The sequence below is a fragment of the Nipponia nippon genome, unplaced genomic scaffold, assembly GCF_047370975.1.
Source record: "Nipponia nippon isolate SJK-2023a ecotype South Korea unplaced genomic scaffold, ASM4737097v1 scaffold_3, whole genome shotgun sequence".
Lineage (NCBI taxonomy): Eukaryota > Metazoa > Chordata > Aves > Pelecaniformes > Threskiornithidae > Nipponia > Nipponia nippon.
Genome location: NW_028262347.1, coordinates 25,089,086 through 25,104,898, shown reverse-complemented (window position 1 = coordinate 25,104,898; position 15,813 = coordinate 25,089,086). Strand labels below are relative to the sequence as shown.

General features: G+C 37.4%; 1 protein-coding gene across 1 annotated transcript in view; it reads right to left on the bottom strand.

Moving 5' to 3' along the window:
* Positions 1-3,270: 3,270 nt before the first annotated feature.
* The window catches only part of WASL (WASP like actin nucleation promoting factor), a 51,901-nt gene continuing 39,358 nt past the window's right edge, over positions 3,271-15,813 (bottom strand). Inside the window, exons 7-11 of the mRNA XM_087766427.1 lie at positions 12,915-12,957; positions 12,358-12,511; positions 8,661-9,181; positions 7,428-7,536; positions 3,271-6,008 (exon numbers count right to left, since the gene is read on the bottom strand). Of these exons, the coding sequence (XP_087622553.1) occupies positions 5,947-6,008; positions 7,428-7,536; positions 8,661-9,181; positions 12,358-12,511; positions 12,915-12,957 (889 nt within the window). The 3' untranslated portion in view covers positions 3,271-5,946. The remainder of the gene's footprint in view (positions 6,009-7,427; positions 7,537-8,660; positions 9,182-12,357; positions 12,512-12,914; positions 12,958-15,813) is intronic.

Below are 15,813 nucleotides of genomic sequence, written 5' to 3'. Positions count from 1 at the left end.
TCTCCATTTTGGCCACTAAAAAACCCTAGTAGGGCTGTGCCTTCTTCCCAGGCATCTTGCTGGCTGAGGTCTTAAATTTTGTTGGTAGCTTTCCTTTTTTCCTAGTCTGATAAGAATTCTGCTTTATCTGACAGTTTGCGTTAGAACTAAGGTAATTCATAAGGAATATACAGTAGGTTTTTACGAACTATTTTCTCCGTAAGGAGTAACCCACATGTGATGGGTTGCCTGGCTGAGGAGCAGATTAGCAACGTAATGTGCCATATTCAAATACTTTTCTAAGAACACAGAGTCTGTGGGGAGACCTCCTGCCAAGAAAATCAGTATTTCCCTCTCTACATCACAGTATGCCATTCAGACATAAGTTTTGGTAAAGTTACCTAGAAATACTTCTAAAGATGTATTATTTCTGTATGGCAAATTGTAGATGTGGTGAAGAAATGAAAAGGTCCAGGTACCATCCCACTAGGCTTTTCATCCAGGAATTACACTGACTCATATATGAAAAGGGCAGCACAGAACCTAGGTAGGAGCTGGATGGGATGCTGAGAACTAATCAATAGTATCCCCATTTTAAAAACAAACGCAACAGCAATATCATGGTCTTTATCTTCCCTGCCATGTGCTCTTGGCACCAACTTTGATACAAAGAGCTTGCTATTTGTTTTCGTACCAGATAACCCACTATTAGCATGGTCAAAAATATAAAACGCAGGCCTGAGCAGTGTTTAACACAACTGACAGCAGAGGGGCTTGCTTGCTCCCTAGAACTAATCTTCTTCTTACCTGTCTTGGGGACAGCAGGTAAGTTTTAGTAATATATTCTCTAAGGATTAGGTACTAAAGCTACTACTGGTGAAAACTTAATCCTTGATGTAGGACCTTGAAAGAGAATGCTACTACCCAGCCCATTTCTGCTTTAGCCACTTGCCTTTCACGCTTACACACACTGCCCTCAGGAGACTAACCACAGAAAATGTGTTTTATCTTAACTGGGTCCAGACCACTTTTTCCATTTCATTTTGAATTTAAAAATAAAGACAGATTCTCTGCTGGCAGTCGAACAGGCATAACCCCGACAAAGGACTATGTGCTGAGGATCATTTCTTCCCTTGATGATGAAATAAGCACTGTTTTGGTCCCAAAGACTATTCTAACCAGAAAAATTCAATAGTAGCATCTAGTAAAAAAAAAAAAAAAGAAAGAAAAAAGGAAAAAAAGAAAAAAAGAAAAAAGAAAAGAAGGATGCAGGTTTCTCAACAGCCTGTCAGTCTGTGTGCCGTGTATCCTGAGCATCTGGGAAAGCCCCACCTACCAACAAAGGGCTCCAAATCCAGCTCAACTGCTCCAGCAGTTGCCTGTTTTTTGGCATCAACATCCAGAAGAGCTGATTCCCGATTTTCCGTGCCTGCCGATGTCATTTAAGCAAATACTTTGCCTCTGATACATGATACAAGCATTATCATATTTCTTAAGCTTTAAACTTCAGATCATATTGTGTCCCCCAGCTGGCACATACAAAAATATGATGTGGGTTATGGCTGTTTTCGAACTTGTTTTTTCAAACTTCTCTGAAGTTTTCTCCTCAGAAAACCTTACACCCCCTCATCTAATCCTCAAGTAACAAGTTTAAAATTCCTACTGCTCGAGTAACAAAACTGAGAAAAGATGATTCAGCTTCAGGGAGGGGAAAAAACACACACATGAAATAATGGCTCAAGAACTTCACTCCAAAAAGACTCCAAAAACTCTTTAGAGCACTAGCAAAAAGGCCTTTAAGTATGTTTGTCAGTGCCAATAGATAAAAACAACAATAAATACAAAATACCAAGCTTCATGATTTCAGGTGTGTATTAAGCTGTTTATAGATGGGTAAGTCCTACAGGTATTACCCAAAACTACATTAGAGAAGAATTTGAATACCTGGTAAATTACTATTCTAGCTCATTTTAGCAGGTTCCTCCACAAATACTGTAAAATTCAGCATAAAATAAAATGTCAGAAAACAACTCATTATTTATATTTTTATATTGACACAACGATGCTACTTCTCAACATGCATCTGCATAAATTTCAAATCTGTGATTTCAAACAACTACTGGTTTATTTTTTCAAGGGCAAAATAGCAGATGTCCCATAGCAGTCTGGTGGTGAAAAAGAAAAGTCTCTTCTGCAACTGTATAAACATCCTCACACTTTCAAACACTACCCGAGAGAAGTGTCAGGCCTAAGCATGGACATTAAACCTCCACAGCTCACGTTCCAGTTTGTACTACCCTTCCTTCTCCTCCTCCTCGCTCACAAGAAAACGCCAGGCAGTAAACAAATACATAGCAACAGGAGTCCTTACTGCAGTGCTAGAGGATAACACTGGGCCTTTGAGAGACAGAGGCTTAGTATCTTCTAAGCTTACCTAAACCATTTTCACTTTTCTATAAATAAAGCTGCTTATCACTGTACTTAAGCTTCAGGAACTTTAATTAGACCAGGAATTCTTCTAATGATTAGATAAAGGCTATTGCAATGGATTGGTAACAGTCTTAAACAAAAACAAAAGGATCTCTCCTCCTTTTTCCTCTTTACATGTGTTGCTTGGGAAAGTAACCACTGTCAAATAAAAAAAAACTGAAAGAAAAGCCTCTTTTCAAAAGCATGTTTTAAGCTTCTGTTTACTAAGCAGAGAGAAAATAATTCTATACTTCAGCACACCCTGTAAGTAACAATTCCAGCTTTGCCTTGCACTTAAGGCCTAAAAATCATAGAAGTACTAAACTTCAAAAGAAAGTGTACACCAGATAAAAATTTGGAATGCTGGCCTCTTCAGCTGCTTTAGAGGAAAGCAGGCTTCTGAAGCGTCCCGAGCTCAAACATTACAACACGCAAGACGAAGATTTACATCTGTAGAAACCTCGTAAGTTAGAGCATTCATTGACAAGAGTTAACTATTTCGTACTCCTTCTGGCCTGTTTATTAACGAAGCCGTGTTTGTTCGCCCTTGAACTGTTGCTGGATTATTGCACTTGCCTCAGTAGCAGCTGTGAGACCTGCCAGGAGGACAGGGTGTCACATTCCTACTCATTGTGTTTATTCACTAGCACAACCCAACTTTCCAGAGACATGAGAACTACTGCGATTTGACAGTGGCTCTTTACTGCTTTGTGAACTTGGCTAGGCGACCAAAGTTACTTTTAAAGTGTGTAATCAATATGCAGATCTATTTTAAAAGCTGTGCCACAATTAGAACTTAAAAACCACACAGTTTTACGCTAGTTGGGTCAAATTAATTTTATTATGCTCCATGATGAATTGCCACCAGTGCAACATCCTATTCACTGTACATTTCAAAAATTCACATACTAAAAATTTCAGTTTGATAAATGGAAAACTGAATGATTGAGAAGTTCTTACGGATTTCATACGTACAAGTGGCTAGCCGATATTGTCTATGCACATAGAGTGTTGAGATACAAAAGCCTCATGCTAGTTTGTTAATTGCTAAGGCTATCTGGACAGTCATTTAACCGGAATATAAGAGAGGCCTTCATTACAAGGTTTAGCAACAATGCACCAGTATCATGAAATGCTGTCTTCTGCTCATAGTGCAAGTGGTGGAGTGCTGAAGCATGCAGGTATGACTAACTTAACTGCCATTGCAGTCTTTATGCCTGAAATTTATCATGTACAAACACTACTTTGAAGTAAATATTAACCTGGACACCAAAGGATGTGAGTGTACTTTTTGTATGAAGAAAAAGAAATAGAAAACCCAAACGCTTTCTTTGGCCAGTATCTACAAATCAAAGTTTTATTCGATAAGGTAACTTCAGAGCTCCCAAAACCTGGAATAAAAGTTTGATTAATGAACTGTGATGCTTAATAATTAACTATATTACAGAAACTCCAATTCTGGAACATAACAGCTAAACTTATCTAGTAAGTAGCGTGTCAGGAAAACCTCTAGGCCTCACCTGCTTAATTTTAAAATGCCCTATATGCAATAAAAAAAATAAGGGAGCAGTGCCAGAAGTTATATGAAAGCCATACAAATATTTTCCTTATACGCAAGTTCTTAACTCCACTGCCATTAGCTACCCCAGGCTGCACTTGCACTTGATCCAATGCTCAAGCCATTACAGCAGCAAAGCCAGTAGGAAGTGTTTCTAGCAGCAGAGGGCAATGCGAAAGTTACCGCAAGAAAGTGAGACCACTTGGAAACTTTTTTTCCTCAAGTTATGTGCTTAAATTACTCTTGGGAGGAAGTCAGCATCCTCTGAATAATTTAACTACAACCTTACCTCTCCCACTACTTTTCAGCAACTTTCCTTTCTTCTCATATGACTAAATTAATTCGCTAAAGACTAGGTTATAACTGGGTTAGAAATCCAAGCCGTATCATGCAGGTCCAGCCTGTCAAGATCAGGTCAACACTGGGTTTCAGTCAATACAATTCCGATAACTTAAATTTAGTTTGATAGCTTTACTACAGTCAAAGACCCAGAACACTATGCATTAACTACACTCCAAATATGACTGACTTAACTAAACATTCCGTGTCAGATAATGTGGTTTTTAAAAAGATTTTCTACCTGAAAGTTACAGTAAGTACAGTAATTAATGCTGCAGATATTAAATACCCACATAGCATAGATTAGTATTTTGTAATAGGCAGATATGCCAATGTTTACTGCACTATAAAGTACAACTTATATAAATGTGCAAGCTGTGAAATGAGAATCCCATTTTCCGTCCACTTATTCAAATACTATTCTTGTGAATCGAGTTCTTGATCTTCATCACAACCCTTGGTCTTCGAACCAACATAAGAAGATAGAATATTGCCATAAAGTTCAGTACTTATTCAAAGCGTATATTCTGAGTTAATGGCTTTCCAACTTTATGGACGTAGGATTGGTGTTTCATCATTTGTTGTGTACCATAACGCAAAGACTGCAAAGTAATACCACTTATGTTTACTTTATTAGTACACCAATGTCCTACAAATTTTAAAAAGTAATTAAACATTATTGAAGCAAGCATTAAACGCAGCCCTTCAGCCTGAAAACCACATAAAACTGATTTTAAAAATAAATCAAACTGTAGCAATTGCCAGCCTCCAGTATAGCCCCCAGTAATTTACACTTCTTCATTCTGAAAGTAGGAGCTGGGAAGGACAACAACAAAAAAAAAAAAAGACAAAAAAAAAAAAAGACTGAACTTGCCTGCATCAAAGATGCCTTTACCACTATTACAATGTAAAGCCACCCTGTTTAACTTCAGACAGAGAGTTCCCTCACTGAAGAATTTAATTACTACTGCTATTCAATAGCAGTCAGTATTGATACAGTTATGGCAAGGTAATCTTCACAACTAGCTGTGCATTTCTGTAGTGATTTTGTTTTATGTAAAGCATACTGCTAAGATTTGAACTGCAATGTTGTGATGTATTTGAAACCATGCAATAGTATAAACCAGCCTCAACATTCATGTAGCATTGCATTTGAAATGAAGGGGCTAAATAAACTAAGAGCTGCATCACTTAAAGAACATAGTGCTATACTAGGTTTTAATAAGAAAATTTAGATACAGAAAAAGTAGGGTATGAAAATAGTGTTTTCCTTCTTGCATTATAACTAAATTACATTAAGGTTTTTGTCAGTCTCACATATTACATTTAAACTCCCTTATTGGTGGAATGGAAAGTATTCACATGTACATGATCATCCAGGTGTAAACTTGCACACATTAACAGGGAGTAGCTTTGTAGAGGATTATGACAAACCTTTACAGATTAAATGAGGTATTGCACAGATTAATAAAAAAGCAAAAGGCAACAAAAATATACAGCAAATTGGTAGAACATTTACATGATAATTTTACAGAATCCATAGACAGGAAGTAGTGTTTAGTATCGTTCACCTTAAAAAATATATATATAATAATATATGATCAATCATCCCATTCGTCATCATCCTCAAAGTCTTCTTCATCATCTTCATCCTCATCTTCATCTGTAAGACAAAAAAAAGCAAGTCACTTGCATGCACTGAATTAACATGACAAAATTGTTATTGATTTCTCCCATAACTTTCTGAAAACAGAACAATCAGTTCAAGGAGGTCACAACAATACATTTGGTAATACTCTATTTTAAGATTTCTAGACATGACATTCAACTTAGATAGATACTGGCTGAAAGTTAAATCTAATTTGTTTTCCTTCTCACTCCTTTCCCCAAGTAGGAAAAATGTATCTTGCTTTTTGCTATAAGAAAAAGAATTAGAAGCTCTCATTTAACACTTACTACTTATTACTCTTTTTTAGAGAATGTGAAAGTGGCCAGCTTGTTCCAGATCGGGTTTTAAACTTCAAGGACAGATTAACTTCTGAAACCTAAGAACTGCTTCCCCAGGTTTACTACATAATGGGATTTCTGTTTACTGTACAAGCAGATAAAAAAAAATTCTGTGAGCTGAAGTTTGTTGCGGTTACTGGAATATTCTAAGCTGTGCAATGCACATCAACTTCAACATCAATGTCTGTTGTTAACTTTATTCAGCCTTCCACTATTTTTATATGTATCATAATTTAAAAATTGTAGCCTGTTAAAATTGAACTAGTTATTTGTTAGGCAAGAGCATCTCCTTTCCTACAAAAATGCTGTATTTAGCAACCTTCTGGTATTTAATTTATGTAAAGTACCAAAATTGGAGATTACTAGATAGGCCAGCAAATCAACAAACTCTATTGCACTTAGTCAAACAATCTGCAAACTGCAAGTGCAATTTTGGTATCAAGCCAAGCTCTGGAAGAAAAATACATCAAAGCCTGAACAGAAGAGATGGAACCAAACAGCTGCACTGCAGCTCCTGAACTGCATTTATTACAAGCTGGTATTTGAGAAATGCAAATCCTCTTGCAGTTTTCCAAGCACTGAAGTGTGAGAAGTTGATTCAGCACTAGTATGGGATTAGTGAAGTAACACTAGTTGTCTGATTATTATCCAGCAGGTGGCATCCAAAGCACACTGGAAACCACAGTTTTAACAGCATGAATCTTTTTGCAAGAGCTTTGGCTTCTAGAAACAAAAATCGTTAAAAACCTTCCTTCCAAAATATTTTGACAACTTATTTTTATCCACTGGATACCTGATGAAATAAGTTAGGTGTTAAAAAAAAAAAAATCTTTATAAGGATATTAACCTTGATTAGTAATTTTTAATTCAGTATTACTGCAAACTATTGTACACCGGTAAATCAAAGTAGCACAAAGTAACCATTCAAACCATCACTAGGGGTCTGCCTAGAGCATTCTGTATTGGACTATATGCTGAAATCCATGCTTTTTTCCAACAATATTTTACATTGAATAGAAGTGTTAACTCTTGGAAACCTGACACCATCAGGTCACAAAAATTCTGTCAGACTCACCTGAAGAATGAATGGCTTTGCTCCTTTTCTGCATAACTTCCATTAATGCACCCACAATTCCTGAGGTGGGTGCAGGTGTAGGTGGTGCACTCTCCTGACCATCAGATACCTTGGAAAAAAGGATACATTAGAAAGATGTAATTAGCAAAACAACCTGTGTATTTTGTGACAAACTTCCTTGTAAGATTAATGAGTTTATTTTCAGCCAGAAGAAAGAGTGAAACTGCAGTTTGTTTCTTTAGCTCAAGCTAAGTTTTTATTTATAAAAAAGTCAAGCTTTTCCCTTTTGCCATGTAACACAACTGTAGTTAGTCCATACTCAAGATTAAATATTTCAGCTCTGACTATCAAGAAATGAGTGCTCAGCTAAAGGAAAGCTTCTTAATATGGTTGTACTGGCATGACTTGTGTGGCTGCATAATCATTATTTATTTTATCCTTGGTATATACCACAAAATATTTTTTCTTGTTTAGGTTTGTTAACCAGGTCTGCTTTGGGTTGATAATCCCTTCTGAGAGTAATAGACTTTTATACTGCATACCTGTAATGGCAAATAAATATTAACATGCACTAACACCTTTCAAATCAGAAGCCTCAAGTGCACAAGAGTGTGTGTGGGGGGAAGTACCACCTACAGGCAAAATTATTTTGAAGCTATTCAGTGACATCAAGAAGAAATAGTAATAGCCTAAGCTGTGGCAGGAACAGCAGAGGCATCCCTCACAGGCGGCACTTTTCCAGACACAGGCAGCCACCTTCCTACAAGCCTCAACATTTGCAGAGCACAGGTCCATTTTAAGATGGAGAGAGAGAAAGGAAAAAAAAAAAAATTCTAGTGTTTGCCTTCCACTACCATTACTGCTGAACTCATCCCCTGCAGTTGTTTAAATGATTTTACTGAAGTATTCAGGAGACCAGCAATCTTTCACAGTTCTTGCAAAAGTTCTTTACAGCCACAATACCGTGCTATCATCATTGTAGGATTTATGCTGAAAGCTTTACTGAAAAGTGAGAAATGAGTTTGAAACAAGGATAATTTCATGCACCAATACTCATCTATAGCAAATATGCGTTCTAAGCATTTTCTCCATACTACTGTTTAAAGCATCACTTCAAAAACTCTAAAAGTTATGATCCAGCCCGAAACAGAGCCACAAGTTACTGTTGACACTGCAATACTGCAGCCATTTGCAACTCCCAAGGAGACACAGATGAGAAACAGCTTTACTCACAGATTTCAGCTGTATACCCTGTCGTATCTGGTCTAACAGTGCATCCCTTCCTGAGCAGGACACTGGTCGACTGTTCTGTTCTACTTTCTTTAACTGAGCTCCTTCTCTGATTTGATCCAAGAGCGCTGCTTTGTTTCCTGCAGGAACTGGAAGCTGGTGATCAACCTCTGAAGGAAGGCCTGGTGGTGGAGGAGGACCAGGAGGGGGTGGAGGAGGAGGTGGTGGTGGAGGAACAGATGACCCACTTGCTGGTGGTGGTGGCGGTGGAGGAGGGCCGGATGGTGCAGATGATGAATGCACTGGTGGTGGTGGAGGATACATCCTGTTTGGAGGAGGTGGGGGCACTGTGGCACCAGGTCTAGATGGAGGTGGGGGTGGAGGTGCAGCTGTGGGAGCTCTTGAAGGAGGTGGAGGTGGTGCCCCTCGGCCCCTAGCAGGGGGCGGAGGAGGGCCTGAGCTATGGGGAGGTGGTGGTGGAGGTGGAGGGGGTCCTCCTCTGCATGGTGGTGGTGGAGGTGGAGCTGAAATGAAACAAAACAATTTCCAGTTACACAGTACTCAATAGCTGTAAGTCTTTCAGAGACTAGCAGAAGAAGAAAAAAAGCTTTACCTTGCCTTTTGCAAGGATCTCTGTGCCTGTGCAAATTTTACCAATTCTGGATTAAGTTGAATATAAACTATGATTATATGAATGCAAACCAAGCTGAATACAGCCCCTATGTCTGTCGTGTATTTTGTAAAAGAATCAACACTGCAGGAAGCAAGTAGAATACATAAAAAGACTAAAGTCACAAAACAAGCTTGGTCATTAATTTTGGTTTGGTCCTATGGTAGTAATCTTCTTCATAATCCAAGTGTATCTTTAGTGTTTCAATTTCTCATGACAAAATGCAGACAAATTTCAAAAGAATCCTCTAAAATTTTGCTGAGCTAGGACAGAAGGCAAGAGAAAGAGGTTTTAGAAAATACACTTGAAGTGAAATACAGAATTTCCACTTCATAATCTATCCATTATTTTATGAGGGAATTACAGAAACAAATATTTTTTAAAGCATCATCTTCTAGTAACAAAGTAACTACTAATGCATTATGATGCAGCATAAACTGACTCTTAGTGCCTTTTACTAAAAATTAGTTCCAACAATGTCCTTATGGAAGGCACTGTAGAAAGGAAACAACTTCAGGGCTACCTCAATGCACAGGATCATTTCCACATGAAGTAGCCTTGAAATGTACTCACTCTGCTAATGGCATTTTAAATAGCACCGTTTCATTTCCTCTTCCATTAAGCATCTAATGGCTTATGGCACTTTCTACTTAATAATCCAACTAAGAAAATTCACATTTGATTTCATATGCTGTGATGACGAAAAGGGTATTACACTAAAGAAGATACTTCTTTACCTCTTCTATTATCTCCTTCCTGATACATGCTGAGAAAGTAGGCTGTCTGCACTGGAATAGAGAGGGGACATCACTAAAAAAGGGATTTTGAGGAAACAGGAGACACTAGTGCCTCAGTGCTTCCTTCCCTGCTCATTTTAGAGAAACATACCCCTCTTAAAATTACGTGTTATGTTCTTAAGTTCCAGAAACTGCTCTGCTTTTTTCCATCCCTTCAAAAGAACAACATGGGGAGAATCTCCTCTCAAACTTCATATATTTTGCAAGAGACACACTGCCAACATTCTTGATTAAAAATAATCCCACCACTTTTTGCCTGGCATGACCGTAGTTTCCTTTTCGGCCATTGGAGGACAGTATTTTCAAATACAACTTACTCAGCAAGCACTAAAAACAGTTTTTCTGTATTACTGAAAAGATATATAACATGGTCATGCTCCAGAGCCTGTAGCGTCTGTAGATTTTGAACACAAGGTTTAAATTTTCCTGTGGGGAAAGGTTTTATTTGCATTGTATATAGAGAGATATGCCACATCCAATCTGTGGAAATAGAGTTAACAAGTTTTTATAAGGCTTGTCTGCACCCAGCTGGAGTGAAATGAGGGAGGAGGAACAAGGAGGGAGCACCATTACCTCATCCTCTCTCCCTTCCCCCCCCAGACAGCCGGTACAAGCAAAGCAAGAAAATGATTTAGTTTTTTATAAATGCACATTAATCTGAACATGGCTATTAACAAAAAAAAGTATGTAAAATCTTCTATTGATGGTATTGTCACTAAAAAAAACCAACCAACAGTGCCAAAACTAGGGAAAGGGCAGGAAAAACAAGTAACTTCCATCTGAGCAGAACGACGTGTCTGCAACTCTCTAGTCAGCATCCTAGCAGGGTGAATACGTAAGCACAGAAATTCTTGCAATAACACACAGAAAAACGTGTTTCAGTTGAGAAGAACACTTCAAACAGCAGTCAAGCCTACACATCAAATAACATAATACTGGAGTATTTTAACTACCTCTATCAAAAAGCACAGAGGTAGGTTATTATCATGCATGTTAAAGATGAGGCAGCTTTTTTTTTCAATTGCATACATGCAAGTGGCCGTAACTTGAAGTTAACACATACGCAATAGAAAAATAGGCATTTTTGAAGTATTTTAAGCTAGTTATAAGACTCCAAGACAAGTCTTCTCAATCCAATTTTATGGTCAACAGTATAGGATCAACAACTCTGTAAACGTTTAAACAGAGTTAAGATTATATAAAGAAACTGACAGTTTCTTACTAAGAAAAAAAAAATCATAACTGAAATTTTGCTTGCAATTTAACTAAGAAGTTTGACTATAATTTTTAGTATCGTAGTCAACCAGATGCAGACTAAGGTTTCTCATCTAGGAAAGAAATCACACAGCAACGTGAATACTTTGAAGCATATGCTTCGATGCCAGCTCAAATACGTACCGCTCCACCGCGGGGGACCTAAGGAATAAATGTAACAGGTCATTGTACCCTGAATCTCTGTCTCTTCGGTCACTCAAACAATTTATTCATTAATTTCAAACTGCTATAATTTCAATGGCATTTATATCCGATTTCTCTTGAGAAGTGTTATAGGCAAATTTTTGAAAGTCTGACATTGGCAGTGTAATTTTCAGACTGACTTGCTATGTTCCACTAGATAATGCATCAGCTGAGATCACATTTAAAGGTTAGGCAGGAAATAGCTTATTTGAGAATTTTCTTGCAGCAGAAGCCTGCTCAAAACTAGTACTTTTTACTTTAAATTAGAAAAAAAAGCTTTTTTTCCTTTTTTAAATAGTCATATAAAACTTGCAGGCCTCTACCTGTTGCAAGGTTACACAGTGCAGCCAGGGTAAATGGGCACCACACATACACCTGTCAGACATGTGCTACTACTAGAACTGACAACAGCAATATTACTTCTAAGATTTTAATTTACTTATAAGATTGAGATTATAAAATAAATATGCAACGTACACAGTCTGAAAAATCTATATGGAATATACTGCACAGTTTTACAGTCAGACTAAGTGTTACTGGAAATTACTTAGCTGACATAGATAAGATCCTTCTTCGTTAGAGAGCTCTCATGGGTCACACGAACATTTTTACATAGGGTACGGTATACAGAAACATTATGAAATCCAATGCAACTGCGGTGACATGACATCCAGAGAAGAGAATCAAGAATTGCTCATCATTAACAGCTTCTACTCTAATCTTTAAGGCAAAAAATGCCCTGCTAATTTTTACATGGAAATAAAAGGAATCCCACCTTGTCTGCGCAGTTCATTTTTAACAGCTTCCACACCTCCTGTTTTTTCAATGAAATCATATATGACCTTTGAAGTTTCTTTGTCTTTTAGTTGAGCCTCTGAAATTCCACACAAATCAAACAGGTTTTTCAGTTCTGGGTCTAAGTTGTTCACCTGCAAGTCAGAGACGTTAGTTTTAAGTAGCTTGAAATAGAAGAATTTTTAAAAATACCACTTGTATGGGGAAAAAGCAACACAAACCATGTAGATAAAAGGAACAGCAAAACCGAGGATAAGTCTCTAGGTTGACTTTTCCATCAGAAAGGACTGTTTTAGGAGAGGTAAGTACCTTGCACAAAAACTTAAATTTTGCATGTTTTCCCCTCAATCCCAGATCTCTCCTATTCCCGTCTGCTCCAACATCTCTCTATGTTTGAATCATATTATAAAAATCACAATTTATAACTATTTTTATGTACAGTTAAGTTCATTTAATGCCAATCTTCACAACTTACGTTAAAAAGCCTCTAAACCTTTTAATTATTCAGTGTCTTGAATAACTTATTAAATTACTTACATCAAAACCTGTGTTTGGATCCCAACCAACATGTCCGATGTGTCTAAAAAAGCAGAAAAGTCCATTTAATCAGCATAAAAAGGACCTTGTTAAGTAAAATAACAGGACACCAAGATAACTAGAGATTACTACCAGCTTCTACCTCCAGGCTTGTAAGATACTAAGCAATTCTTACTTCTCAGTGCTCCACTTGAGAACAGAATAGTAAAACTTCCTTTACTCCCAACTGTTTGTCTTGTGTCAAAAAGCCCAAATGGAGAAGTTATTTTCCCCCCTTAGGTTACGGTCTGCGGCAAAATATGAAGGCTCCATGCCACCCTGTGGTGCATATGGATGGTGATGGAAGGACTGCACAGAGATCAAGGGAGGAGTTTGGCCTTTATATATAGTAACTGGACTTCACACTACTGCCAAGGTCTTGAGTGTCATGTAGCTGGAAAGCCTTCTCCTCCCTACCATCGCTGTTTGTTCTCTCATCACCCTTCTCCCATTCACTTCCTTCTTTCAAAGAAGTCAGGACTGTTTTCAGTTGCCATCTTCCTAGGCTTATAGTAGCCATTTCACATGGCTACTAAAGTACTATTTTATGTGATGCTATAATCAGCTAAAGAGGCAGAAGAGTTTGTGCCCCTCCAAGCTATTTTATGCAACTGCTGTTGGCTACACAAGAGAACCATCATGTTACTAGCACTCCATATTTTGGGTTTCTTTTTGCCAATGGCCAGTTCTAGAAACACAACACAGTCTTCAGGAAGTCCAATTCAGAGTTTTAAAAATACCAGGTGAGCCGTTAGTAGCCAACACAGTCTAGACCAAGCTTGCCAAATTACAAGGACTGTTTCGCTGTCCTTATACAGTGCCTAGCGCAACAGACCTTGTATTCTTGCTTGGGTCTGTTAGTACCACCAACAGCACAAGTTTTCTTAATGAGATTACTTAAGCTCAATGATCAATTTTGGTCTTGGTATAACTATGATTAGTTAACTACTTAGTTGAAAGGGCAAGAAGTAGAAAGTCTGGTTTAAAAATGACATTATGCTACAGAAAAGGCAAAAAAAGGAAGCCCTCTGTTTTGCCTCAATATTTAAATGCCTTTCACTACCAAAATATTGATTACAGAATTCTGGATGTTAAGCTACAGCTTGCTTCACACAAGTTAGACACACATTTCCTAGTTCATAGTCTCATATCCAATTGTAATGTATTAACTGGCATGTGGAAGCTGACAAATTTACCAGCAAATACAATCTTACCCATATATCTCTGAATTTCTGTGCAATTCACGATGCCCTTTTCAGAGGTTGTGAGCGTACAATTCAGAGCTTAGTGTACTTAATCGGTATTAAAGTTTACACAGAGTAGTGTTAGCATTATTTCTCATTTATTTTTCATCCTTCAGAGTAAAATAAGTTACTTGTACACATTGACTGTAACAGATTGTTTTCAGAGGTCTTTTCAATGAAAATGCATCCTTGCCAGGTAACTGCAACTCTTATGTTATTTAAAAGAATGTATATAGCAATAAGTTATATTAATGTTAAGTATAGTTTGATTTTTTTTTTTTCTCAGAACACTGGAAGTCCATCTCTGTCTAAAAGAAGACATTTAAAAACTGTATCTACTGATTGCTACTCTGATCCGGCATAAACAAACAGTGACAGTGTTGGTCTTCACCAGCATCACAGCTGAAGTTATATACAAGTTATCCTACTGGCATATTTGCGTAACAATACCAAACACCAATTCCCATATGTTTGTACAAAACCAGCAATTAAAGTATCTTACACAGTAAGATGACACTTAGCTGCACTCTACAGGAAACTTAACTAGACATTAAGCTGAACAAAACAGACTTTCAATCATCTTCTGCAAAGGTTCACCACTTAGAATTTAACGTTACACTTAATGATACGGGAACATATCTCTTGTTTGAACTTCATTAAATATTTTATCATCTTATTCTCAGCTTCTCTAGGTTTCCTTTAATATTTTATGAGTGCACACAGTGTTTTGCAATGGTCAGAACCTGACAGAAATTATAAACAAAGTCTCAAATTCATTTTATATCTGCGCTGCTGCACAACCCCTTTCACAAATTCTGACCAGAGTAAGACACACTAATGCAAATCATTATTTGCAATTTTGTCCGCATATGCTGAAGTCTGCATCAGTAGAGCTACAACAGTGACCAACTACCAATCACTACTCAATTTTCTTTCTTTCACTCCTCCTTCCTTTCTGCATTTTTCAGTTTAAGTGACGTGAATAGATGCAGCACTTCACTGATACTCAGATCAGAAAGAACGTGGTTGACGTCTGAATGGTCTAAGCGCAGTCTGGTGAGGGAAGCATTTTAGCCCATCTCTCCTTTTATTATTCCATTCTACAGAGCACTCTCAAAACACCGTACAGTAACATTACCGCAACTGGTAATACCAGCATTACTTTTATGGAGTTTTATTCTGGGAAGGCACATCAGTGGAAGTGATGAAAAATAATGGTTCAAAAGAACAAGACATTCATTTGGCATGTCACTTCACACTGGTTTTCTAATACTTCACAGAAACTGATCTTTCCAGTAACTAACTCAAGCTCTTTAAATTCCTGTTGCTTTAGCAAATAAAGTACACTTATTTTAAAAGGCAGAAGATTAAAATACCAAATTATAGTTCAGGAAAACAATAGTTAATTCAGTAAACTGTCCAAACCCAAGTTTCATGAAAGTGAAGCTTAAAATGACACATCATAACTATTCTAAAAGATTGAAGATACATAAGAAACAATATTAGAAAAAAACAATCCGTTCCTAAGAGATGTATACATGCACGCTGTACTTTCATCACAAGATATGGGTACTAGCCCATATACCAGAACAAGTAAGTTTGTAAACAGAAAGCCA